This window comes from Heterodontus francisci, chromosome 22 (assembly GCF_036365525.1).
Source record: "Heterodontus francisci isolate sHetFra1 chromosome 22, sHetFra1.hap1, whole genome shotgun sequence".
NCBI lineage: Eukaryota > Metazoa > Chordata > Chondrichthyes > Heterodontiformes > Heterodontidae > Heterodontus > Heterodontus francisci.
The window spans coordinates 61,373,000-61,399,143 of record NC_090392.1 but is presented as its reverse complement, the minus strand read 5'-3'; the positions used below and the strand labels follow the sequence as shown (position 1 = coordinate 61,399,143).

Here is a 26,144-nt window from a genome sequence, read left to right as displayed (position 1 = left end):
AAAGTAATACCACTTAAAGCCTTAATAGCTGTCAGAACAGTCTATAATTTCTTAATAAGATGGATCTAAATATGAGTACCATAGGCTGTGCAGTAATTCATTTATAAAGTTTAAACAATATCCTTTATTCCACAATATTATTGCCCGCAGTACAAAATCTACATCTTTCAGTTTTCTCCGAGAACACGCAATAGCTTATATTCTCTCTGTGTCTATTTCCTAAAGTTTTATCATACAGGTCTTTTTATATGAAGATATGGTGTTAAACTTAGGAAATGTCATACTTCGAGGATTAATCCACCAGTAATGGTTTTATTCCATACTTTGTCTATCAAGTGAGGGATGCAAGACAACAACTAATGGGATTTATTATGTATTCAGTGAAGATCATCTGTACTAGGATTAGAGGTATTAAGGTGATGCAGTCATTTCAAGGTCTTAGCATGAAACTAATCAGCATTCTATTAGTATTCAGATTGCATAATGCTAGAATGCAGTGGCTTTGGGAATATTGCCTGCTTTTAGTGAACATTCAAGCTAAACCCAGAAAAGATAGTGTTTGTTCTATGTTACAATATTACCTCTGTTCCCTTGATGTGCAGTTGCAATTGATGTTATCAGAGGATTAAGAAAGTGTTCATCTATTTTACTGATAAATATTTAACCAGAACACTTCAGGAGGATAAAATCTGTTATACAAGAGCCTAATCATTTTAACACCTACTTTTTGTTACAGACCATTTATGATATAATTTAAAATCCAAATTAAATTTTTTTTCAAGGGAACAGATGTACTATAGAAATCAGTTTGAGACCAATACCAAGAGTTGACAAATCCAAGTTATACTGCTAGATCCAGGGTCACTGTCTGGTCAGAAAAAGTGGACTTTAATATTAGGGATGACTCATTGGCTTCCAGCTAGATGCTTAAAAGCTTGAAATTTCTCGTTGCACCATCTGCAGCTCTACTAATTTCACAATAGTGCCTGGGCTGGCCTGAAATGTTATACTTTGGCCAATGCAAAAGTTATTTCACACTATTTGTTAAAATGAAAAGTGCTGACATTTCAGAATTTCAATGTCACTACTCTGTGCATCGATGCAAAATGTGGATTGTGAGTTACCTATTGTAATATAATAATCCTTGTGCTCATGTTTTAATTTTTCAAGGTTACAGCGCCTAGACTGACCTAAACCATGTTCCTAACCAGCCTAATTGTGAATTTTCTGGTTTCCAGTTTAGTATTGCATTGTCTCATCTTTCTGTACCTAAATAGTATCCTACCTGTATTCTGACCATCATTTCATCTGCTTCTCATTTGTTGTATATTTTCTGAAGCCATTTATTTGTCAGACGGTTTTATTTTCCTTCTTTAAATTTGTCTTGCCTTAAATTTTCCTTCATTATTTTCTTTTTATTGCTGTTTTATTCAATGTAATAGCCCTGCAGAAATAATTATAATTCTGCCAAATCATTAATTCTGTTTTAATGACTAGTTTCAAGAGCGTACGATAAATAGATTATATTTAGTACTAATGTATAATTTTACACATTATTATACATTTTGTCAATTTTCTCTCTTCCGTTCTCTCATGAAGTTGCTGACTGATGCTGATTAAGTCTCCATAGGCATCAGCAGATGTGCAGTACACCACTTTAGTCATCCATCACCCCTTTGCTCCCTGATCTATATTGACTCCCGCTCCAGCAATGCCTCGATTTTAACATTCTTATCATAGTTTTCAAATCCCTCCATAGCCGTGCTCCTCCCGATCTCAGCAACCTCTTTCAGCCCAATAACCCTCCGAGATATCTGCGCTGCACCAAATCTGGCCTCTTGTGCATCCATGATATTCACTCCACTACTGGCAGCAGTGCCTTCAGCTGCTAAGTCCTTAAGCTCTGAAATTTCCTCCCTAAACTTCTCTGCCTCTCTCTTCTCCTTTTGAGAGTCCCCTTGAAACTCACCTCATGACTCGGTGTCAAATTTCGTTTGATAATGCTCCTGTTAAGCACGTTGGGAGGTTTTACAACATAGGAACATAGGAGCAGGAGTAGGCCATTCAGCCCATCGAGACTGTCCCGCCATTCAATATGATCATGGCTGATCATGCACTTCAATGCCTTTTTCCCACACTATCCTCATATCCCCTTATTTGTATGTCATTATGACATTGGAGGCATTATATTTAAAGCAAGTTGTTTTGTTCACGAAAATTAATGTTGGCAAGTATTTGAATGTGATTGTCATCACAGGTAAGTTTGGTCCTGTCCTCATGTACATTTTACAGCAGGATACACTGGAATGGTAATCAAAATGAAACCCATGGCTGATTTCTTTTTTGTCTCCTTTGCCTCGGGATGCTATAGTTAAATACATTGCCTCTCTAACCAACCTGGCTGAGATAGCTCACTCAGCACAGACAAATCAGACCTGAGATAGAAATGGACAATGCTGGAAACACTCATAAGGTCTGGCAGCAACTGTGGAGAGAGAAACAGAGTTAACATTTCATGTTGATGGCCTTTCGTTGGAACTGGAAATCAGCTCTGGATTTTAATTGAGCCATTGGGAAGGAATAATTTGTGAAGGACAGGAGATGGCTCATGCAATGGTATTTCCCAAGTATATATCCATTAAACTGTTATTCCATTAAAATGGTAAGTTTTCAAAGAATATGCAGTTAATAAAAATTTCCAAAAAGTCAAAGATAGGAATAACTGGGGCGCTCGTTAAATATGGTATAAAACATGTATCAAATTCGGAGACAATTTTATGATAGCGCTCCTTCGGTTTCTTTCCTATATCAGATATTCCTTTGAAAAATATTTGAAAATCCTCCAAGAAACATAGTATCATGGGAAGAGATTGCCCTCTGGGCACATGATCCTTGTATCTTTCCATTCAGCAAAGGTGTTCTGACATCTCGAGTAGGAATTGTTGAATAATTAAGAGCATGGACATGATGTGGAATATAAAGCACGTCAACTTGGCGGCAGAGTGGCACAGTGGTTAGCACCGCAGCCTCACAGCTCCAGGGACCCGCGTTCGATTCTGGGTACTGCCTGTGCGGAGTTTGCAAGTTCTCCCTGTGTCTGCGTGGGTTTTCGGGTGCTCTTGTTTCCTCCCACATCCAAAGACTTGCAGGTGATAGGTAAATTGGCCATTGTAAATTGCCCTTAGTGTAGGGAGGTGATAGGGAATATGGGATTACTGTAGGATTAGTATAAATGGGTGGTTGTTGGTCGGCACAGACTCGGTGGGCCGAAGGGCCTGTTTCAGTGCTGTATCTCTAAAAATAAAAATAAAAAATAAACTTAAGATAAAATGTAAGTTAATATCAATTTAGGTACAGGTAGCTTGGAATCACAGATCACATGAAATGCCAAAACCAAATGCAAAATATGATTAACAAAAGACTTGTGCAATTATTATCCTCATTACTGCTTATACTAAAGTTTGTAGAAGCCAATGTGATCGAGAAAGCCTTGCCGCAACTCAATCGGAACAGTCGACGACTTGGCTACTAATTTGGATTCAGTGTAAAAGCTATTTATCATCCCGCTGTAGAGCCTTTGATAAGAATATGTCATCCAGACTTCATTAAAAAGCTAATACAAAAGCAAAATACTGTGGATGCTAGAAATCTGAAATAAAAACAGAAAATGCTGTAAATATTCAGGTCTGGGAACATTTGTGGAGAGAGAGAAACAGAGTTAACATTTCAGGTCAATGATCTTACATCAGATGCTTCGTTCTGACGAAGCATCCTCTGACCTGTTCTTGTAATTACAGTACTTATATGGCTGATCCAGTTCACTTTCTGGTCAATGGTAACCCCCAGGATGTTGACAGTGGGGGAATTCAGTGATGGTAATTCCATTGAACATCAAGGGGAGATGGTTGGATTCTCTTGTGGAGATGGTCATTGCCTGGCACTTGTGTGGTGCAAATGTAACTTGACACTTATCAGCCCAAGCCTGAATGTTGCCCAGGTCTTGCTGCATATGGGCACGGACTGCTTCAGTATCTGAGTCGTCGCGAATGGTGCTGAACATTATGCAATCATCAGTGAACATCCCCACTTCTGACCTTATGATGGAGGGAAGGTCATTGATATATTTCATTTTTAGCTAAAACCATCAAAATGCTACTTCTTCATTGCTTTGTTAGGTTTGTTAGGTGTGTGCTGTGTAGAAAACTGGAGTGCCTACATATCCCATTGATGAAAGGGAGAGATGGGGAGAAATTTGATTTTGCCCATTTTCGGGCCTGAGACTCATCTGAAATTAGGCCTTGGACCCCAACTGAATAATTCTGGTGAGTTGTGGGTGTTTGCCAGGCTTCATGAGGTAGCTTTCTCATTTCCTCTGGACCAATTTTGGCACAATACAATGTGTGGCAATTTAAAACAAAAATAGTAATTTTGTTGAAGTAAAGGAGGACAGTAAAGCTTCAGTTCAAATTCACAAGCAGTTCTGAAGTTTTATCATCTTTACTACATGAACTATGGCAGGAGCAATGAATGAAACCTATGCACCCCTAGCCAAGCTGTTCCAGTACAGCTACAACACTGGCATCGACTCAGCAATGTGGAAAATTGCCCAGGTATGTCCTGTACACAAAAAGCAGGAAAAGTCCAACCTGGCCAATTACCACCCCATCAGTCTACTCTCAATCATCAGTAAAGTGATGGAAGGTGTCATCAACAGTGCCATCAAGCAGCACTTGCTTAGCAATAACCTGCTCAGTGACGCTCAGTTTGGGTTCTGCCAGGGCCAGCTCCTGACCTCATTACAGCCTTGGTTCAAACATGGACAAAAGAGCTGAACTCAAGAGGTGAGGTGAGAGTGACTGTCCTTGACATCAAGGCAGCATTTGACCGAGTATGGCATCAAGGAGCCCTAGCAAAACTAAGGTCAATGGGAATTAGGGAGAAATCCCTCTGCTGGTTGGAGTCATACCTAGCACAAAGGAAGATGGTTGTGGTTGTTAGAGGTCAATCTTCTGAGCTCCAGGACATCACTGCAGGAATTCGTCAGGGTAGTGTCCTAGGCCCAACCATCTTCAACTGCTTCATCAATGACTTTCCTTCAATCATTAGGTCAGAAATGGGGATGTTCACTGTTGGCTGCACAATGTTCAGCACCATTCGCGACTCCTCAGATGCTGAAGCAGTCCATGTAGAAATGCAGCAAGACCTGGACAATATCCAGGCTTGGGCTGATAAGTGGCAAGTAACATTCGTGCTACACAAGTCCCAGGCAATGACCATCTCTAACAAGAGAGAATCTAACCATCTCCCCTTGCCATTCAATGGCATTACCATCGCTGAATCCCACACTATCAACTTCCTAGGGGCTACCATTGACTGAACTGGAGTAGCCATATAAATACCATGGCTACAAGAGGAGGTCAGAGGCTAGGAATCCTGCGGCGAGTAACTCACCTCTTGACTCCCCAAAGCCTATCCAGCATCTACAAGGCACAAGTCAGGAGTGTGATGGAATACTCTCCACTTGCCTGGATGGGTGCAGCTCCAACAACACTCAAGAAGCTCGACACCATCCAGGACAAAGCAGCCCGCTTGATTGGCACCCCATCCACAAACATTCACTCCCTCCACCACCGATGCACAGTAGCAGCAGCGTGTACCATCTACAAGATGCACTGCAGCAACGCACCAAGGCTCCTTAGATAGCACCTTCCAAACCCGCGACCTCTACCAACTAGAAGGACAAGGGCTGCAAATGCATTGGAACACCACCACCTGCAAGTTCCCCTCCAAGTCACACACCATCCTGACTTGGAACTATATAGCCATTCCTTCACTGTCGCTGGGTCAAAATCCTGGAACTCCCTTCCTAACAGCACTGTGGGTGTACCTACCTCACATGGACTGCAGTGGGTCAAGAAGGCAGCTCACCACCACCTTCTCAACAGCAGTTAGGGACGGGCAATAAATGGTGGCCTAGCCACCGATGCCCACATCCCATGAATAAATAAAGAAAACATTCTATCAAGTTAACAATTACAGAATCTTCCTCACATAAACTGCCATGAAGTGAATGACTGTTAAATTCCACCTCCTTTTATGCCATATTGAAAATATTTTATTTTTCACTCCCTTCTCTGCTAAGCAAATTGAGCTACATTTCATAAGCTATCATGGATTCAGCCTATGACGTGTTATGAGTCCTTATACAAATACCACAAAGGTCAGTTCTTCTAGTTATCACCAATACACAATTACATGCTCTTCTCAAACTAAAACTATACTTGGTGCCAGATTAAGGATGTTGATACAACTGGTCAGCACCACCTCCTAGTGGTTGTGTCTACAAATGCAACTCATTCTGCTGCTTGTACTGTTCAGAAAAAACCTTCCATAACAGTAATCATCTCAAAACTGATTCAACTTCCAAGGTACACAATTTTATTCATTCAACACAGCAATTCTTTTTCTAAGTTTCTACACAAATGTTTCCATTTCATAACTGTAAACTACTGCCAGAAAAAGAAACAGGCAACAGGTTATGTTCTCATTGGAGGTTTCCCCAAGTGGTGAATAACAAAGCCCATTCTTAAGCCTTACCCCCTCCTTACTCTCACAGCAAAGATAAAACCTGACTAGCCCTCACTTTCCATCAAACAAGCCCCGCATTTACCAAATCACCTTCAGCCATTTGCACCACCTTTAAATACGCCACCAAACACACTGTCCTCTCTCTGCTAACTGGAGGGAGATTTGTTTGTTTTCATTCTATTACCACCCTGACTCTAAAGAGAGTCAGTGACTTGACAAATGCATGACCATACTGCATCCAGGCTGATATTGCATAGATGGGCGGCACAGTGGTTAGCACCGCAGCCTCACAGCTCCAGCGACCTGGGTTCAATTCTGGGTACTGCCTGTGTGGAGTTTGCAAGTTCTCCCTGTATCTGCGTGGGTTTCCTCCGGGTGCTCCGGTTTCCTCCCACATGCCAAAGACTTGCAGGTTGATAGGTAAATTGGCCATTAGCAATTGCCCCTAGTATAGGTAGGTGGTAGGGAAAATATAGGGACAGGTGGGGATGTGGTAGGAATATGGAATAAGTGTAGGATTAGTATAAATGGGTGGTTGATGGTCGGCACAGACTCGGTGAGCTGAAGGGCCTGTTTCAGTGCTGTATCTCTAAACTAAACTAAAGATGCTCACCCATAGACTGCTTAAAATCATCCCATGCCATAGCAGCTGAGCACAATTGTCATCTTCAAAGTCAGTAAGAGAGCAGCATGGACAGATCAGTATGTCTCAGGGTCTTCCTGCAGCACACCACAGAGATAGACAAATTGCCTCTTTGCTGAGACATCCTCCTCTTCTGCACAACTCCTCAGAAAGGTCATCATATGGCCTGTGCTGCTTGCATATTCTGTGGGAGCAGAACATCACCCTTAAATGCAGCCTGACTCTCGTTAGCTTCATACTGTGCTGCTGCTACTACTCCTCCAATGCTAATGGCATAAAATAGCATGCCATAGGAAATGTGATATCTATTCCTGATAAGCCTTAACTGCACTTGGGAGTGAGAGATCTGAAAATAGGCAATAAGCAGTCAGAGGGAAGTGCAGGTATTTGTAGTAAGAAATCAAAAAGTAAGATTTTATAAAGCATTTCTAAACCTCCATATTCAAAAAATCTCTTCCCATTGTTACAAGAGTGCTTCTATTTTTTGTAAAATATGTTTTTAAGGCCTTATAGTTGAATTATGGACATTGATTCAACTGGAAGCTTTAAGAGATGCTTAACTTTTGTGTTTTTTTTAATGAAGAGAGGTCACCAGAAGGTTCCTGGACTTGGCTTGTTGACAAGCCCTTACAGGAAGGAACCTGTTTACAGGTAATTACCTATCTTGTTATTTTGACTTGGAGAAAATATTTACAGAGAAGTGACAGGTCAAGAGTTATAGGGGTCAGGAGACTTGATTCTTGAGACATTGTTTTGGTTTTGCTTTGGATAGTAAACTGCTTGGAAGACAGTTGGTTTTTGCCTGCTAAGGAAACCCAGCTCATCTCTTTCTCTCCCGTTGAAAGAAACCCTGCGTGTCTGGTGTGTCAGTCTCCTCTTTCCTCCTGTATTTGACAAAACCCTGTATATTGAATGTGTAGAAACTGAAACCCCTGTTGCAGCATTTCTACCGTAAAGCCTATCTGCATTACCTTGGAAGCCTACCCGAACTGATCTTCGACGTCGCCTGAAAAAGAACTGTTCTAGGAAGATTCCAGTGACAGCTGTCTATACGCATTTGGGGCGACAAACCAAAACAACGTATGTCTTTCCATATCTTCTCTTTTTTCTTCACAAATGAGCATGCATTCCACCTATGTTTTTTTGGTAACAGGGCTCTAAAGCAAAATTCCCTTTTATTTTTCAGGTTAACTGGTGTATATGTGTGCATGTATGAGGGGCTAAGGTTCAAAAAGGACCTTCAGTACTTGTTAAAATTCATTTTATAATGAACTGATGTTGTTTATTAAAGAAACCTGGTTGGTGTGTTTTATTCTGGGACAAATAGAGTATATGATTGACAGTATCAGTTAGTGGGAAAATTTAAGAGATGACATTTACAAATATTGTATCCCTGGCCCCCAGTCTGGCAAGCATTGCCTTAGCATTAAAAGTACTTACCAGCACATTAAACTCGGAAATGCATTGTTGTAATTTCAAAAAAGGGAAAACCTAAAAGCTGAAGTTCTTCATACCAGCATTATAATTTGTAAGTGCTCACATTTTGAACATTTAAAACAAGTTTCTGCAGTCACTTGCTTGACTAGTTGAGATTAATTGGTTTACAGTTGAGTGGCCTGCCTAGTAGTTAAAATATACTAAGTGTGAAATGCATAGGAGTATGAGAATACAAATCATTAGGGATGAGAAAACTGGTAAAAGATGACACCATTTAGATTTGGAACACTAGCTAACATAATGGGGAAATGGAAGAGAAAAATGGCTTTGAAGAAATTTCACTTTTCGAAACAGTTCTTGATTATAATTGTCTGAATGCCAATACTGTGTGAGAGATTGCTCCTGTCCTACAATTGTGATTATGATGAACACTTTTAACACATAGGGAGCAGCACAGGAAGAACTATATGTATTCCCATTAGTTTCAAGGATATCAACTGGTAAGCATGCACAATATCCTTGATATGATAAAATGATCACAATTTCAGATGAGAAAAATGGTTAAATACCAGCAAGATTTAGATGTAGACATTACAATTTTCTTGCACAACATTTACAATGTCTAGCAAGAGTGATACGGGAGTGCAACCTGGATCAGCAACATACTAAAGTGAAGAGTGTCAGCTGCTCTCATCCCCTAGGGACCCTTTTAAATGAAAACATTAGACATGGATTATATTTAGGATTAGCTAGCTATCAATCTATAAGAAGAGATTATTAGCTGCGATAACTCAGAATCTTCAGGTTGAAGACCACAGTGGTGCAGTGGTTAGCACCGCAGCCTCACAGCTCCAGCGACCCGGGTTCAATTCTGGGTACTACCTGTGTGGAGTTTGCAAGTTCTCCCTGTGTCTGCATGGGTTTCCTCCCACATGCCAAAGACTTGCAGGTTGATAGGTAAATTGGCCATCAGCAATTGCCCCTATTATAGGTAGGTGGTAGGGAAATATTAGGGACAGGTGGGGATGTGGTAGGAATATGGAATTAGTGTAGGATTAGTATAAATGGGTGGTTGATGGTCGGCACAGACTCGGTGAGCTGAAGGGCCTGTTTCAGTGCTGTATCTCTAAACTAAACTAAACACTAAACTAAATGTTAACTGCAGGTTCTCTGCCAAGTTACAGAATTGACCTTGGATGCAGAACATTGGAATACAGACAAGAGCACAAAGTTTTAGTCATTATTTGAAAATTGTTGCATGAGCAGCACACATCTTTAGAAACATACTATAGCTCACAGCTAGCCCCAAGCTGCTCTTAATAGTACACAGGCATACGCCATATGTCATGATTTATTCTTTTATCTTCACACTTATGTCAGCTTTCCTTTTCCATGGACACGACACAAGATTTTTTTTATTGCAGGAATTCCTAGCTGAATAAGGCAGAAATCCAATCTTGGGCTTCTACTGACCTTCATAAAGGATTGTGCAGCATACTGATCAGAACAGTTCAGTTGAATTATGTGCTGCACCTCATATCAGAGCTGAATTTGTCAATTGTCAGAGGCACAGGTATCCAAACCCACAGTACTATTCATAGGAACAGGCCATTCAGCCCCTCAAACCATCAATGATAACAGCTGATCCTTGCCTTGGCTCGCTAAAATCTATTTAATTTTAAATTGAACTAGCAGAGACAAAATTTACAGAAGATGCAACCCAAGTACATAACCTTTTTTAAAAATTTTGATGGGCTTCTGCCTCTACCACCCTTTCAAGCAGCGAATTCCAGATCCCCACTATCCTCTGGGTGAAAACATTTCTTAACTCCCCTCTAATCCTTCTGTCAATTACTTTAAATCTATAACCCTTTTTAATAATCTCTGTACTAAAGCAAATAAGGACTTCCTATTCACTCTAGCTATGCCCCTCAATTTTATCAGCATCCACTACTTTTCGTGAGTGTTCCACACTTTTATCATTCCTGGTGTAAAAGTGTTTCCTAATTTCTCTCAAATAGCCTGTCTCTGACAGAGTTCATATCCCCTCATCCTAGACTACACACTAGCAGAAAAAGTTTATAAACCAATTTATGAAACCCTAAAAACCTCATTCAAATTCCCCTTCAACCTTCCAAATCCCAGGGAATACAAAACGATTTTTTGTAACCTCACCTCAGATTTAACCCTTTGAACCCTGGTAACATTTTGAAGAATCTACACTGCACGCCTTCCAAAAGGTTGCCACATACTATTAAAGGTCCAGTGGCCAGAAAAATGCACAATATTTCAGATGTGGTGCAACCAAAACTGGAGCAAAATTAACCCTCAACCTTTATATTCTAGCTATTTAGATATAAAGGCTACCATTCCATTAACCATTGATTTTTTTTTTGTACCTGACCGCTCACTATCTGTTAGGGACCAGTGCACAAAAGACCCTTACATTTCTTTGGAGCTCCAACTCTTCCAATATCATTTTTTAAAAAAACAGACCTATCCTTTTTTGTCCAAAACAGATGACCTTGCACTAAACTCCATCTCATTCAATCTACTCAAGTCTGTAATTTTATACTCTGACCTACATTACTTATTATATCCGCAATCTTGTGTGGTTTCAGCATTTCAGGAACAATGAGTTATATGTCCAGGTTTAGTTTGCCAGTCATATGAATTTATAGTTGTATGTGCCCATGGAATTGTGTTCCAAGGCTGTAGTGTTGGCAACTTCATAATATTTTATCGAAAAATACATAAACGAAGGGGGAAAACATTTTACTTCAAAGTCTTGCTAGCTTTAAATGTGGTTGCATGGTCTGTTCACAATACACGGGAGAAACAAAGAACAGTGGCAAAATGTGTTATTTGCAAAATTCCCAGAAACAAAGGATCACAATATAAATTATAACTTGGAGAAAATACATTTAAGTATAAACCTTTTCTGGTACATGAATAATGCCAAACACAGAACTGCATGACAGAACATTTATCATTTGAAATTTGCTTGGGGAGTATATACCAAAGCTATAGTCAGGAACCAATAAAAGTCAGACTGCACTGAACAGGGTCTTATACAAAAAGTATTAAAATATTGCACATTTACAGACAAATTACAAGCTGTACAACAGCTAAATAGAACGCTGTAAAAACCTGCACTAAAATTTAGGCAGCAGTGCAATTTTTCCTAGTATTTAAAATTCCACCATCTCCTCTTGCCTGGCTGGCAATTAAACTTCCCAATTTCAAAAACAGAGAAACAAAGTCAAAAGAACTTGCAAAAAAGTAAAATATGGACTCCAAATTAAAGAAAAACAAATTACAAATACACATTTTACAGATCAAAAACATTGTTAGCTACTTCACGCTTATATACACTACAAATTTTCTTGGAAAAATTCCAGTTTCTTTTCTTTTAAACCTGGATTCACAAATCAGAATGGTTACATTAAAAAATCTGCACAAATTTTGTCTTTTAAAAAATTCTTAACTGTTTTGTTGAGGTTATAAAAAACTGTTAGTGAACTGAAGACCAGAGAATACATTATTCCTCAAACACAACTGAAAAAGGTATACAGAACAAAACTACAACAGGTTGGTAAATTTATCAGTTGCAGAAGGGGGAAAAAAAAGCAGTAAAATTTGGCTAGATGAAAATTAAGTGTGTGGAAAATTAAAGACAAAAAAAAGAGTAAATAGTATAATACCCATCAACAGGAAATAGCTGCACTTCAATTGAGACTAGAATATACCTGCAATAGTGAACTACTTCCAAAAAAAAAAAACATGCACTGCCAATATGAAGGCCAACACTGCTTGAAGGCTGTAACACTGTGATAAACAGCTTCCGCTTAACTTGTATCGTACGAACTGGAAAATGAGTTAAACAACTTGAAGGAAAACAGCAACAACTTTCATCAAATAGGCACTCAACCACCTGACAACTGGTCACCATGCTATTTGTTTAGTTTGAAGTGTGGGAGACTAACACCAGGCAATAGCTGCCTGCATTTATATAACCCAATTGTGGAATATGATTCCATCACCAAGATTAGGTTTGGCAGTGTCCATGAGGATACTGGTTTCCTACATTCCAGACCAAACAAAATGTAAAACCACTTTACCAGGAGCATGCTACTTTCCAGTTTAGAGTAAAGCCAAGAAACAGCTCATATTACAACCACCCAGATTCAAATTCCTCACCGTTTTACCAAACTTACTCATATTTACACTAAAATTTTCTTCCTATTTTTATTTTTGAGATGGAACAATTTTTGTGCAACAAACGTAATGTGAAGAGAAGGCCAAACTTTTAAGCAATGTCTTTATAAAACTGGTCATGGTTCAGTGAGCAAAATCACCCTTATTTTAGAATCAGGTGACCAGATGGAACTGTAAAATTAATAAAAAGTGAAAACCAGTTTAGCAATTATTTTTGCCAGTAGCCCTATTGCCCATTATAAAGGACTGGCCAGTGTGGGCAATCCCCCACATGCTGGTAAGCAGCATTCCGCTTAGTGTGCTGTCATTTCGACTTGCCAGAATTTTAAAGAGTGACCACCGATTGGAAGAACGCTGACATTCTGAAGTACACACTGGAGGCAGGCTGGGTAGCTGATTAAGTGTTCACAGTTCTGATGAGTATAGAGCAGCATTGCTCAAATCATTCAATGAGAATGTCTGCTTCCAGGAAGCATCAACAGAAGGTATACAGGGTGGCTAATCTAGTACAAGACTGATCGGTACAAGAGATTAAAAAATCTAGAGCTTGCATATGGGTTTTGGCACTCAGGTATTGCATCTGCATGATCACTATAAGTAGATTCCACTCACGTGCAATCTGAATGGGACAAAATCATTTGAGTTATTAGCTCTACTGCATGCTTAATACTTTCTCTAAAAGTAATCTTATTTTCACTTTACTGTCACATTGTGCACTGCAGAACGAGCTGTTCAAATTTTGGTTCAAATAACTCCCCAAGGTAAAGGGGCACTGGAATGAGATAGAAGCTAAAGTGGAAGGTGGATGACTCCACCATCCCACATCCCAAAGAGCACAATTAGAACATAGGATGTTTTTTTACCCCAAGTAGCTACTGAGGCAGATACTAGTATTAGAGGAACTAGACAAGTCTATGAATGGGAAGGGAACAGGATTAGACAGACAGCTTCAGTTGAAGAGTGAGCACAAACAAATGTGCAGACATTCCAACTGGGAATGTAGAGAAAGTTACAATTATGTATATAAAACTTTAATACCAGGTGGCGCTCCAGTTTAGTTCATTTTCACTGAACACCATCAAATTCCAATCTTTCAGATGGAAAGGGGATTAACTCAATTCCATCAATCCAATATTGGAACAGTTTATTGCCAATTTCGTCGCCTGCCGCCTCGAGAATGCTCCCTCTTATAATCATATTCCCAACTTTGGTCATGTTGGAACTCAGGCTCACGGCTCCCCCTATAGTACTGGTCTGGACTGTGATCCTGGAAGCGAGCATCTCTGGGAAAATGACTGTTATCTGATCGATAGGATGAATGAGCCTGCTGCCTCGGGATGCTCGATGATGATTTCTCTGAATGCCACATCATTCGTGAATTGGAACTGGATGACTGCGGCTGTACAGAGGTGCTATAATTCTGAGGTGCCGTTTGCTGGCTAGAAGACATTCCTCGATATGATTGCTGCAGGGTGGATCGATTGTTGGAATTTGGCTGCTGCGAGAGGCTGTAGTTCTGCTGCCCTCCCCTGGCCTGTTGCTGCCACATGTTGTTAATCTGGAAGGTAAATCAAAATTTATAAATATGAACTGCTAGACTGTTACAAGGTTTGCTTTTGTATTAAAAACTTAGGATTGTGGGTTTTTTTTTTAAACTGAAAAGGGATGTTCAGTGGACATTGAAGACACCTGCAAATAGTTGAAATTTTTTGAATGTTTGAAAGGAAGTTCAGAACAGAAGCTGAACTTTATGAGTGCTTTGAAAAGGAAGCTGAACTTGGAAATAAGGACAGGAAAGCCTGTCATTTCAATGAAACCAGCAAGGGGTTTCCTCAGAGCAACTTTTTGAATGACAAGGGAGACTATGTCTGAGCATGTGACCAAGCTCAGGGAAGTTTGTTTTCACTGTGGACCCTCTAAAAAGTCAGTGAGTTGGACAAAGAGCAGACATTTGAAATTTGGCTTTAACCTGCCTACAGCAGAGAGGAAGACCCAAAGAAAGCATTACCTCTCTGTAAAGGAATCCTGCATCTTTTGAGAAGAAACCCTATATTTGAAAGGTGGCAGATTTCTCCTGCCTCCTGTCTCTGAAGAATCCCTGCATCCAGTGTTTAAAGAAATCCTAGAATCTGAAGAAATCTTCTATTGCTACACCCCTGCTGAAAGACCTATGTGACGCCTGCTGCAGTTGAATTACCTTTGACGTCTACCCGTCACAGGCTATTCATCAACCTCACTGGGAGAAACTTGGAGTGGCATCCGACTCTGGGAAAAATCACTCTACTGAAGAATTTCCTACTAGAACATGACAAACTGATTTATTGTTCCTTCTATTCCTAAGAAATAGCTGTAAGCCAAAAAATCCTTTGTCCCCTGTGAACTGGTTTTTCTTTGAATGTATGTGTGCACAAATGAGGGCTAGGGAAATAAGCAGCTTTTCGTGTACAGATCTCCCATTTTTGGTTAAGACTTAGTTTGTTAAAAAATAGTTCATTTTGTTGGTGATTAAATAAACTTGGTTGGTGTGTTTTATTTTAGGGGACAAATAGAGTATGTAATTGGCTGTTCTTTGGTAGGTGGAAACATTTGATATGCTGTGACCTGTGGAGAAGTGGACTGAATTAAGAGTGCGCTCCTCCCACCTCGGTTGTAACAGTTAAACTGGAGATAGCAAATCATCTGATCAACAATGAAAGGTCAAACCCAGGTACTCAATTTGCAAGCAAAAAAACATATGAAAGGGTTTGATACAAGGGAAACCTATTTGACTGGCAGGAGTGTCGGTGACTGTTGGACACAGATGATTCAAGCTAATTGGAAAAGAATCAGAGGGGAGATGAGCAGAATTTGAAACCTACAAAGCTGTTATGATCTGGAATGTGCTACCTGGAAAAAGATTCAATACTTTCAAAAAGAAATTGGACATATACTTGAAAAAGAAAAATTTGCAGGGCTAAGACGACTGACGAGGGGAACAAGATTAATTGGAGAGCCCTTTCAAAGAGCCAGCACAGTCACAGAAGGAAGGCTTCTATGTCTTCAAAATTATCCAGATGGAACAGGGGGAAAAATAAGGAACTGTCCCTGTAAAAGTTGGGATATATGAAGCTGTTTCACAACCTAGAGGCACTGAAAAGTATGAGTGTTCACAGTTTGTGTAAATCAAAACCATGCTAACCCCAAAATACATAGCCAGAAGGAATTACAAAAACATAATCTCAGACGCTCAATCAAAACGATAAATCGTGCAGCTCAACATTCATCTGAGCTCCTAAAATCTTTGCCCAATAGTCTCAGACATGGAAAAGGGTACTCCATCTCAATGGCCCACATTGGTGGATTAATGATATCATTGCAGAATAAGTTATAACTTGGTTGATGACCAAGAAATAAAACCTATATATGCAAAAGAGGCTCAAAAACAGTCAACTCAGAAATTTGCTTGCTTACCAACTGTTACACAATGGGCAGTTCAGCTGGTCCCATTTCCCTGCAAATATTTTCTATTCAGATGCTTATCCAATCCCCTTTTGAAAGCCACCCTTGAATCTTCCACCACATGCCCCCACCCCCTCCACGTAGGAATAATTTGTCAGTGACCATTATCACCCAAAATTACTCCTGGACTGGTCATGACTTTCATTTAAAATCCTCATGCTCGACAGTCTACCCAAGTTTCTCACCGAAATACCTTCACTGCTTTCTTCCCTCAGTACCAAGTGTTACGACCGCGGCGGGAACAACACACTGTCAATTCAATCCGATCACTCCAATGGGAAAACAGCCAAATTAAACACTCCAGTAACCCCAATAAAACAGACCAAACCAGTTATCTTTAGACAACAAGTTAGCTATTTATTAAAAAAACTAAAATCTTAAACACGGTTAAGATAAATCTAGATCTAAATACCTTATAACTTATTTTAATCTAACTTCCTCCAAGGTACAGACCATTCCCAACCAGCCTACGCTTGCTAAAACTCAAAAGGAGTGTCCAACATTAGATGTGATTCCACGATTGGACAACATTTGCTAAATAATCCTCAGTATGCTAAGAGTTACGCTGACAAACAACCAATTTAAGATGGTTAGGGCTCGCAGGGTGGCGCATTCGGAAGCTACATATACTAATACACAGGGCCCTTTTCTTTGCAGACAGAAAGAACATGTACACACATTGCACCTGTTTCAGCTAAACAAAATAAGTGACAGCCATTTGCTGGTTCCTTCCACAGGTCAATGCCTTGACCGGAGTCAAGCTGCCTGGTTTAAATTTCAAACAAAGCTTGGCAGTTAACTGTCAGTCACCATAAACTGGCGTATTCTCCATGGCAACACCTCTACCAGAGTCCACTTGCCAATCAATCAGCACTCTCTTTTCACACAAGTTTGTTGCTTTCCCTTACATTGGTATTCTTGAGAGTTGCCCTGATGAGCACAATATGAAAAGCTTTGACAAAATGTTTGTTTTCAGCAATACAAAAGACAATGTTAGAGAGGGTACAACAGAGAGCAACAAAATTACTGCTCATCCTACCATGTTCTGGCAAAAATTACCCTGGGACTTGTCTCAAAGAACACAAGACTGGGGCGGCGAGTGACCAGATGTTATTATAAATGGAATTGACATATGAAAAGGTACATCAGTGCTTACATGTTCATGTCTGCAATTGTATCCTAATTATATATAAATGGTGCTACAGCCATTCTAGATTTTAAAACCAAAAATTAAATTTTGATGGAGATGTGATAAGGTTTCCTGTTATGTACAGAATTTGAGAATACGGGCATAGAAAAATACAAATGAATTTAAGAAGTTAAGAGGACTTCAACAAAAAAAAAAAAATACATCCAAAGGTTCATGGTTATTAAAATGGTATTTCATATGAAATTTTTAAACAATGTTAAAGAATCACATCTCCATCAAAATTTAATTTTTGGTTTTAAAATCCAGAATGGCTGTAGCACCATTTATATATAATTAGGATACAATTGCAGACATGAACAATAGTAGACAGTACCTGGAAATTTATATTTCAGAGTAGTTTTACCCCAACAAACTTGGTGTGGAAATAGATTTTTCACAAAGTTATTTCACTTACCATGACCTGCCTTTGAAGACCATCAGGTGAAGAAAATGATCTTTGTACTGACTGTGGAGTTGCAAATATTTGAGAGCCTGTATTATCCATTCCCCGCTGAAACCTGTCAGAGCTGTGGGGAAGAGGTGGAAAGGGAAGGCGATCACTTTATAAAGATACAAGAAGCAATACAGACCAAAAACAATTTCCGAAAATCTGTTCAAATCCAAATAACTCAAGCATTGTAAAAGCGTTCACATGGATGTAGGATAGGGCCCCCAGTGCTCTGTAATTTCACAAACACATTTACCACCATGGCATTTCCCCCAATGCAAGAGCATTGGGACGACGACCTGGTGTTTTGAGTAGGCGTTATTATAATCTCCATTTCTTTTTCCTAATTTCCAACAGAAGAAATGTGAAAAGTTAAGAATGTGCAGGATTTAGCCAACTCCCATTGATTTCAACTGTTACAGAAGCTCAGAGTCCTGCTTCCCAAGTAAATTTTACACTGCTTGAAATGCAGGAGTATAATGAGCTGAAAATTAATGGCGACGAAGATTGAATTTCTTCCAACACCAAATTTACAAACAGAATTATTGACATCTTCAATACAAACCTTAGTGCAAGTTTCCCATCACCACTTTATTCTGCACTTTTGTGCCCGTTGCCGTGCAATGCATGCACTAACCTTGAAAGTGATGCCCACTGTTGAGACTACCTCCAAATAGTGATTTTTACACCAGCTTTTCCATACAATAACTGGAGTTAAATGTCTGTACGATAACATGGATGCGCCAAACACAACGTCCAAAATTTCCCAAATAACCTGTATAGCTTCCAGACCTAGCCCAAGAACTAAACTTCAGGACTTCAGAACAGCAAAGGCTCTTTCAACACTCAATCTAAAAAGCAACATTTGGGCCATTGCAAGTTCTCATTACATAAAGTGGATTGGTGATTTTTTTTTTAAAGTCTGATGTAGCAAATAGATTACACTCCTAGCTAGCCACATGTAGAGCTGAAAAATAAAATAGTTGAACAAGTCACAAAAGCCAGTCTATACCGATTATTGTTGAACTGGTTAGAATTGTAGGGTGTGTGAGAAGCAGTTGAATTCTGAGACTGGTTTCCTTCCCGAGATTCATGAACACTACCTACGAACAGAACATAGGAAATTACTGCAAATTTCAAATACAAAAGCTCGTTTTAAACTTCCCTGCAATAAAAAAGACATTCTAAATTGATAGTCATTTGCTTACAATTGAGATTCCTCCATCTTTATGCCTGCATCTCAGTTGTTAAATTCTAATTTTCACATCCCTCTCTTTCCCTCAACCAGCTTAAACTGAAGCAGCTATCTCCACTCCAAGTCAAACTACTTAAGTTATCTCCTTCAGAGATTCCAACCTCTAAACAAAGGTTGGTGGTGACAGCAGTATCAGCGTCCATTTGCAAATTACCAGATCAGGTAATACTCAAGCATATAAACTGTGTACCCTACATTATAGTGGCATAGCCAATGTAAAGCCAAAAAAAAAGTTCCACAAGCATACAAATATAATCCAACTCATCTTTAAGAGGGTCCATTACAGAGTAGCAAAATTGACAAGGACTTTTAAGTTTAATCTTTGCATGGTGTGTATTAAAGTGCCCTGCCCAATTCCACTAGTAACTCCTACAGTTCACCGACACCCTTCGTCCCTTTCGAGCAACCAGCTCAAAGGTTGGACATCTGGGAATAGATTTGCATTGTCTGACATGAAAGTAGTCTATGTTTTTTTAAAATTAGGCAAACTATTAAAAAAGTTAAACAATCCCCAGATGAGAGGAAATAACCTGCAAAACCAAATAAAAATGATTTAGCCATTCCTTACCTGATCTGAACTGGATCTTGATAGCCCTGCCATACAGTTGTATTCCATTCAACAAGTCCTTTCCATAATGGACCGACTCTATGTGCTTAAAATGCACGAACGCGAACTGCTTTGACTTTCCATCCTTGTCTTTGGGGACTTTTACAGCAAGGAGTGGGCCAGCCTGGCAAAAAAGAAAATAGGAAGTGGGACTAGAGAGAGTACATTTTTAATCAAGTCGAGAAAAGCAAACACAAAAATACCATCAACTTGAAAAAAGTGCCCGGCGAATTAGTGAACTAAATTATGTTAGAACATTGAACATAAGAAATAGGAGCAGGAGTAGGCCAGCCAGCCCCGTCATTCAATAAGATCAAGACTGATCTGTCCCAGGCCTCAACTCCTCTTCGGGCCTGCTCTGTATATCCCTCAACTCCCCGAGATTTCAAAAATCTATCTACCTCCTCCTTAAATATAATTTAGTGACCTAGCCTCCACAACTCTGAAGCAGAGAATTCCAGAGATTCACCAATCTCAGAAGAAATTTCTTGGCATCTCAGTTTTAAATGTGTGCCCCCTTATTCTGTAACTATGTCCCCTAGTTCGAGATTCTCCCACCAGTGGAAACATATTCTCAACATCAACCCTGTTAAGCCCCCTTACAACCTTACATGTTTCAATAAGATCACCTCTCATTCTTCCAGCTGAGGTTGAGGAGTTTGAAACAAACTCATTTAACTTGGAGAACCTGGGGAAAAAACCGGACCTGGAACCTTTCCAATGTGAACACAAGTAAAGCAGCAGGGGAATGAATGAATGTACGAATGTTGCTCAGATGGAAAACCTGTGGGAGTTTTTATTTTTTATTTTTCTGACCCCTGGGAAAGTTTATCCTGCCGGCAACAAAAGGCAGGCCAAACATCGTCTACCCGCTTCAATAAATAGCAGAGACTTGAAAAAGTAGCCGAGTTAAAGCGAATAGAAAAAATTCAAAAAATAATTCAAAGAAAAATAACAGAACGACTCCGCGTTTCCAACCCCCAAACCAAACAACAGAGCCGCTGAGACATGTTCAAGGCCCGAGGCTGAGAAGCTTCATTAGGCCCAGACCCACCTGCAGGAACAGCTCGAACAGAAGCTCCTCAGTTACTCTCAGATCCAGGTTCCCGATGAACAATGTTTTATCCGCATCGTTCGATACTCCCATGATGGTTGCTCTGGCTTTTCCCGGTTTCGTTGGACCAAACTCAGTTTGTAATTACAGCTCAGGCGCCTTTTAATCCCGCTCGCCTCGACTTCGGGCCCCGCGAGCCTCCCCTCGAGCCCCACTTCCGCCCCACTAGCCACGTCATCGGCCCCCACTTCCGCACCACTAGCCACGCAATCAGGCCCCACTTCCGCCCCGCGAGCCTGGACGTCAGATATCGCCCAAAAGTTAGAGAATGCCAGATTGCTTGTTGGGTACCAGTTTAATTTTATAAGACACGGTTCAAAATTAAATGCTCAGATTGAGTGCTTTATGGGCAATGCAGTAATAAACGTCATTTGATATGAGTCACAAATACTAAACTCGAAAACTAGCATAAGCTGACCAAAAGCTTTAGAAAACTGACAACTCAAGAACTGATTATAAGCCCACAACATAACTGCAACGAACATAGGAAGAGGAATACACCATTTAGCCCCTCAAGCATGTTCCACCATTCAATGAGATTGTGGCTGATCTGTCTGCATATGGTTAACAAGAATCTGTCAACCGCAGATTTAAAATTAACAACTGACCTGACATCAATTACTGTTTGCAGAACAGAATTCCAAACTTCTACCACCCCTTGTGTGTACAAGTGTTTCCTAATTTCACTCCTGAAAGGTCTGGCTCTAATTTTTAGACAAATCCCTGTCCGCATCCCCCGCCCCTTGCAGTCCCGGACTCCCCAACTAGTGGAAATAGTTTCTCCCAGCCTACCCTATCTATTCCCTTTAATATCTTGAAAACTTTGAATAACTCACCCCTTAACCTTCTACATTTCAGGCGATACAAATTTGTGTAATCTCACCTCGTAATTTAACCTTTGGAATCCAGGTGTAATTCTGGTAAATCCACATTGCATTCCCTTCAAAGCCAAGGGCTTTGTAACTTAAATTGTCGGAATACCATCATTTCTTGACACCTATTGCAGTAAAATATTAAACATTTGTACATAAAAACTTGATTGGAAGATACAAATAATGAACACACAAAAGTTATGTTCCAGGCCATTTTTGATTTATGACACTTCATTTGCTGCATTTTCCAGTATTTTAGAATTTACAATGAACACAGGCGTTACATTATTTGCCTAAAGAAGGTGCATTCACTAAACTTTATTGAAAACTACTCTATTTTCCATTTGATTTTGTTAAACTTTATATTAAGAATCATACATAAAAAATTATATAAAACTCCTTTCACCCAGTCGTAATAAATAATCCATTACCAGCTGGACAAGACCTAACTAACTTACTGAAAATAATTTCTTAATTGCAGAGGAGTTTTGAATCCTGACTTATTCATCATGGAACCAAGGATATAGGCAGAAAATTCAGAATTGTGCATTCCTTTAAAATGAGCATTTGCCAACATGTGCTGCCAACCTAGTACAATTAGGTGATTTTCTTCCATTACCATTTAAACTGGCACATTTCAAGCTGGCATCCTCCTTCACAGACTGGATCCATGAAATACTGAACCGTCCATGGCAGACATGGATCGTTAGTATGCATGATGCCAAATTACTGAATGGCAGAGTAGTTTTCCACCTTGCTGTGACCTGAATTCTCAGAGTTCTGTCTCAAATACCTCTGGATAGTCTCATGAAATGTGTACATAGGGAACCACAACACAAACCTGGTTTGGTAATTTGGTAAAGTGACAAAGCATGGGTGTGTGTGGGAGATGAACAAAACTACATTATTACAGTACGTTAGAGATGAAATACAAAGGGGAGCGTACCCCTTTTGTTATGTTGGCAGAGAAGTGCTGCAGGTCCACAATATTCCATTTCCCAGGACTGACAAGGACGGCACAGTGGCGCAGTGGTTAGCACTGCAGCCTCACAGCTCCAGCAACCCGGGTTCAATTCTGGGTCCTGCCTGTGTGGAGTTTGCAAGTTCTCCCTGTGTCTGCGTGGGTTTCCTCCGGGTGCTCTGGTTTCCTCCCACATGCCAAAGAATTGCAGGTTGATAGGTAAATTGGCCTTTATAAATTGCCCCGAGTATAGGTAGGTGGTAGGGAAATATAGGGACAGGTGGGGATGTGGTAGGAATATGGAATTAGTGTAGGATTAGTATAAATGGGTGGTTGATGGTTGGCACAGAGTCAGTGGGCTGAAGGGTCTGTTTCAGTGCTGTATCTCTAAATTTAAAATAAAAAATTTAATTTAAATAAAAAACACATTAATAAATCTGAATATTTAAGATGCGTTTTTAATAACAATTTCTTGTCTTTGTAATGATTGGTTACAAATCTGTACACTTGGAATCCATCTTCAGTCCCCTCCCGGCATAGGCATGATGGGCCAAATAGCCTCCTGTGCTGTATCATTCTATGATTTTCTGCCTTCCCTTGGCCACATCATCCACAAATACAGGATGAATGTTCACATGTGCCAATGACACCAACTCTCCTACCACGACTGACTTCACTACTAACCAATTACTTGTCTAACAGCAACTCTTCATCTGAACACTGGCAAACCCAAAGCTCTTTAGGAAGCTCCAACAATATCAACCTCCATTGCCCACAGTCTCAAAACCCTTTTCAACTCTCAGCTGACTTTCTTGCCTCATATCAGATCAGTAGCCAGGAATGCACTTTTCCACCTTTGAAACATTGTCTGTGCCCCTTCTATGTACACCCTCTTTCCATCGCCAAAACCCTAATATCTACAATTGCCAATACCTACAAAACTGACTTCCCAAATTTCTTTCATTTACAAACTCCACAATTCAAAGTTCTCTCCCATACAAAGTCCTGCACTCCCACCAGCCTTCTGTTTGGCAAACTCTGCTTGGTTCCAATCACCGCAGTGTATCAAAAACCACATCCTTATTTTCAAATCTCTCCCCTATCTTAACTGAGCAATATATTCCCAAATCATGCAAACCAATTTTAGTGTAATTCTGCAGCTTCAGTCCAGTATCAGATAAAATTTCTTTAGCCACTGCATTGCTGCTCTTTAAATTCTCTCCCTAAATTATTCCACTCTGTTACCCCTCTCACTTCCTTCAAAAGCCTCTTTAAATACTTCTCTGGTTCACAAAGATCTTCTCCTGCCTTTTCTTGCTCTTTTCTTCAAACCCTTGCTACAATACTTAGCTATCAGTCTTCACTTCTAATGAAGAATATACATCCATGATATGATATCCTACAGATGTTGACTTACTTGCTGTGTATAGCCAGCATTTTCTATTTACATAAAAGCAAAATATTGCAGATGCTGGAAATCTGAAATAAAAACAAAAAGTACTGGAAATACTCAGCAGGTCAGGCAGCATCTGTGGGAGAGAAGCAGAGTTAATGTTTCAGGTCAGTGGCCTTTCATCAGAACATTTTCATCTATTTTCAGTACAATTATTGGTCTGTGTTTTGGACTATTCACTGAATTACCCATTCAGAATGTTTTCTGATCATTCTCACCTTCTTTGCTTTTCTGTGCATCAACAATTAAACTATATCTACATAAATTGAGCTGCAAATTGTTCAGGTATTGTGCATCAACTGCCAGAAAGAGAAAAAATGCATTGGTTAATCTTAACTATTGTGTCATGCAGGAATTTATTTCAGTTGCAAGTAGGGCCATTCTCTGCAAAATGCCAATCATTTGAAACAGATCAACATATGAATGAAGTCTACTGGAGGCATTAGAGTGCATAGTAAACAAAAGGAACAAAATTATAATCTGAAAAGTGTTTTAATGTTAGTTTTGTATTACCTACAAGATGCACTGAAGCAACCCGCCAAGGCGCCTTCTGCACTACCTTCCAAACCCCTGACCTCTACCACCGAGACGAATAAGAGCAGCAAACGCATAGGAACACCACCATCTGCAAGTTCGCCTCCAAGTCACACGTCATCCTGACTTGGAAATATATCACCATTCCTTCACTGTCACGAGGTCAAAAGCCTAGAACTCCCTCCCTAACAGCACTATGATGTACCTACACCATAAAAACTGCAGCGGTTCAAAAAGCAGCTCACTACCATCTTCAAGGTCATTAAGGGATGGGCTATTAATGCTGACCTTGCCAGCAATGCCATGAACAAATAAGAAAAAAAAGTAGCTCATTAGCATACATCAATTGACACTGATTCTTGCTGCATGATGAGTGTCCGACTTGCACGTTGTAACTTCTAGGACCCACCATATTTGTGCATGCTCCAAGACTCCAAGTACTTTGGCCAAGGAATTACATCAGCACTCTATCACCAGGGTGTATTTCTTGAAGTGGTTTAGGATTCCTCACATAGTGATGCTGCTGATGTTGCTTCTTTCCAATAAGCACACGAGCATCTTCCCCAGTCGAACAGCAAGGCTGTGGAAATGATCCCACTATCAGAAGTAATGTCTTGCACTAACGGCGCATAAGTCTCTGTGCAAGGCTTTCACTCAGCTTGTGACTGAATCTAATAGAGCTAAGAACTGTGCTTGACCAGATTCCTAGCACTTTGTGAAGTCGTTTGAGGCTTGACAGCATTTTCGGCTTTGCCGTTGAACTCCAGGTAGTGAGGTGATGACATCTCATGTCTCAATCCCCATCTCCTGCACACTATAAATTCTGCGGATGGGTATCCCAAATCTTGCAAACATCTCATGGAGTTCTCTCAGAACACTGCATGTGGTAACAAAAGTGAGGCTGGCTATTTCGATAAAGTTACTGTAACAGCGACACACAACGAGCAGGCTACAGCCATGTAACTCACAAAGGTCAGCTCCAGCCTTCGACTAAGGCCTAGCTACAATCTTAAGTTGTAGTAATGGTTCTGTACTTGGAGAATTGCAATTAGCCAAATAGATATCAGACTTTGCAATGTATTATTAAAGCTCTATTGACATCATGGGCCAGTAGAGGCTGTCACAGACTCTACAAAGACAACCTTCAATGACGATATGTGCTGAATAAGTGATTGATCTTAATTCTTTATCAATTCAGCTGGTACCACGAGTTGCTATCCCTTGAATATCAATTGCCCTTGGACAAGAAGTTAATCTTAAAAGTCAAAGTAGAGGTAGAGGCATTCAGGTACATCTGATTTGATCCCACACCAGCCTTGCCAAATGA

The 26,144-nt window shown here is 40.0% G+C and overlaps 1 protein-coding gene across 1 annotated transcript; it reads right to left on the bottom strand.

Moving 5' to 3' along the window:
* Window positions 1-11,427: 11,427 nt before the first annotated feature.
* LOC137381388 (RNA-binding protein 7-like) lies at window positions 11,428-21,157 on the bottom strand. The gene is made up of 5 exons (XM_068053911.1): window positions 20,938-21,157; window positions 19,845-20,007; window positions 19,034-19,124; window positions 17,989-18,100; window positions 11,428-14,444 (listed from the first exon to the last, which is right to left on the bottom strand). The coding sequence occupies exons 1-5, from the start codon at window positions 21,028-21,030 to the stop codon at window positions 14,031-14,033; spliced, it is 873 nt and encodes a 290-aa protein (XP_067910012.1). The 5' UTR covers window positions 21,031-21,157; the 3' UTR covers window positions 11,428-14,030.
* Between the last annotated feature and the right edge of the window lie 4,987 nt (window positions 21,158-26,144).

Bases quoted from the DNA above. Each gene is read 5' to 3' on its own strand.
- LOC137381388 (XM_068053911.1), bottom strand. From the start codon at position 21,030: ATGGGAGTATCGAACGATGCGGATAAAACATTGTTCATCGGGAACCTG. The intron at 20,008-20,937 runs GTGGGTCTGGGC...CTTTTTTGCCAG, and splicing joins TGTTCGAGCTGTTCCTGCAG to GCTGGCCCACTCCTTGCTGT. The intron at 18,101-19,033 runs GTATAGACTGGC...TCTTCCCCACAG, and splicing joins AACCAGTTCAACAATAATCG to CTCTGACAGGTTTCAGCGGG.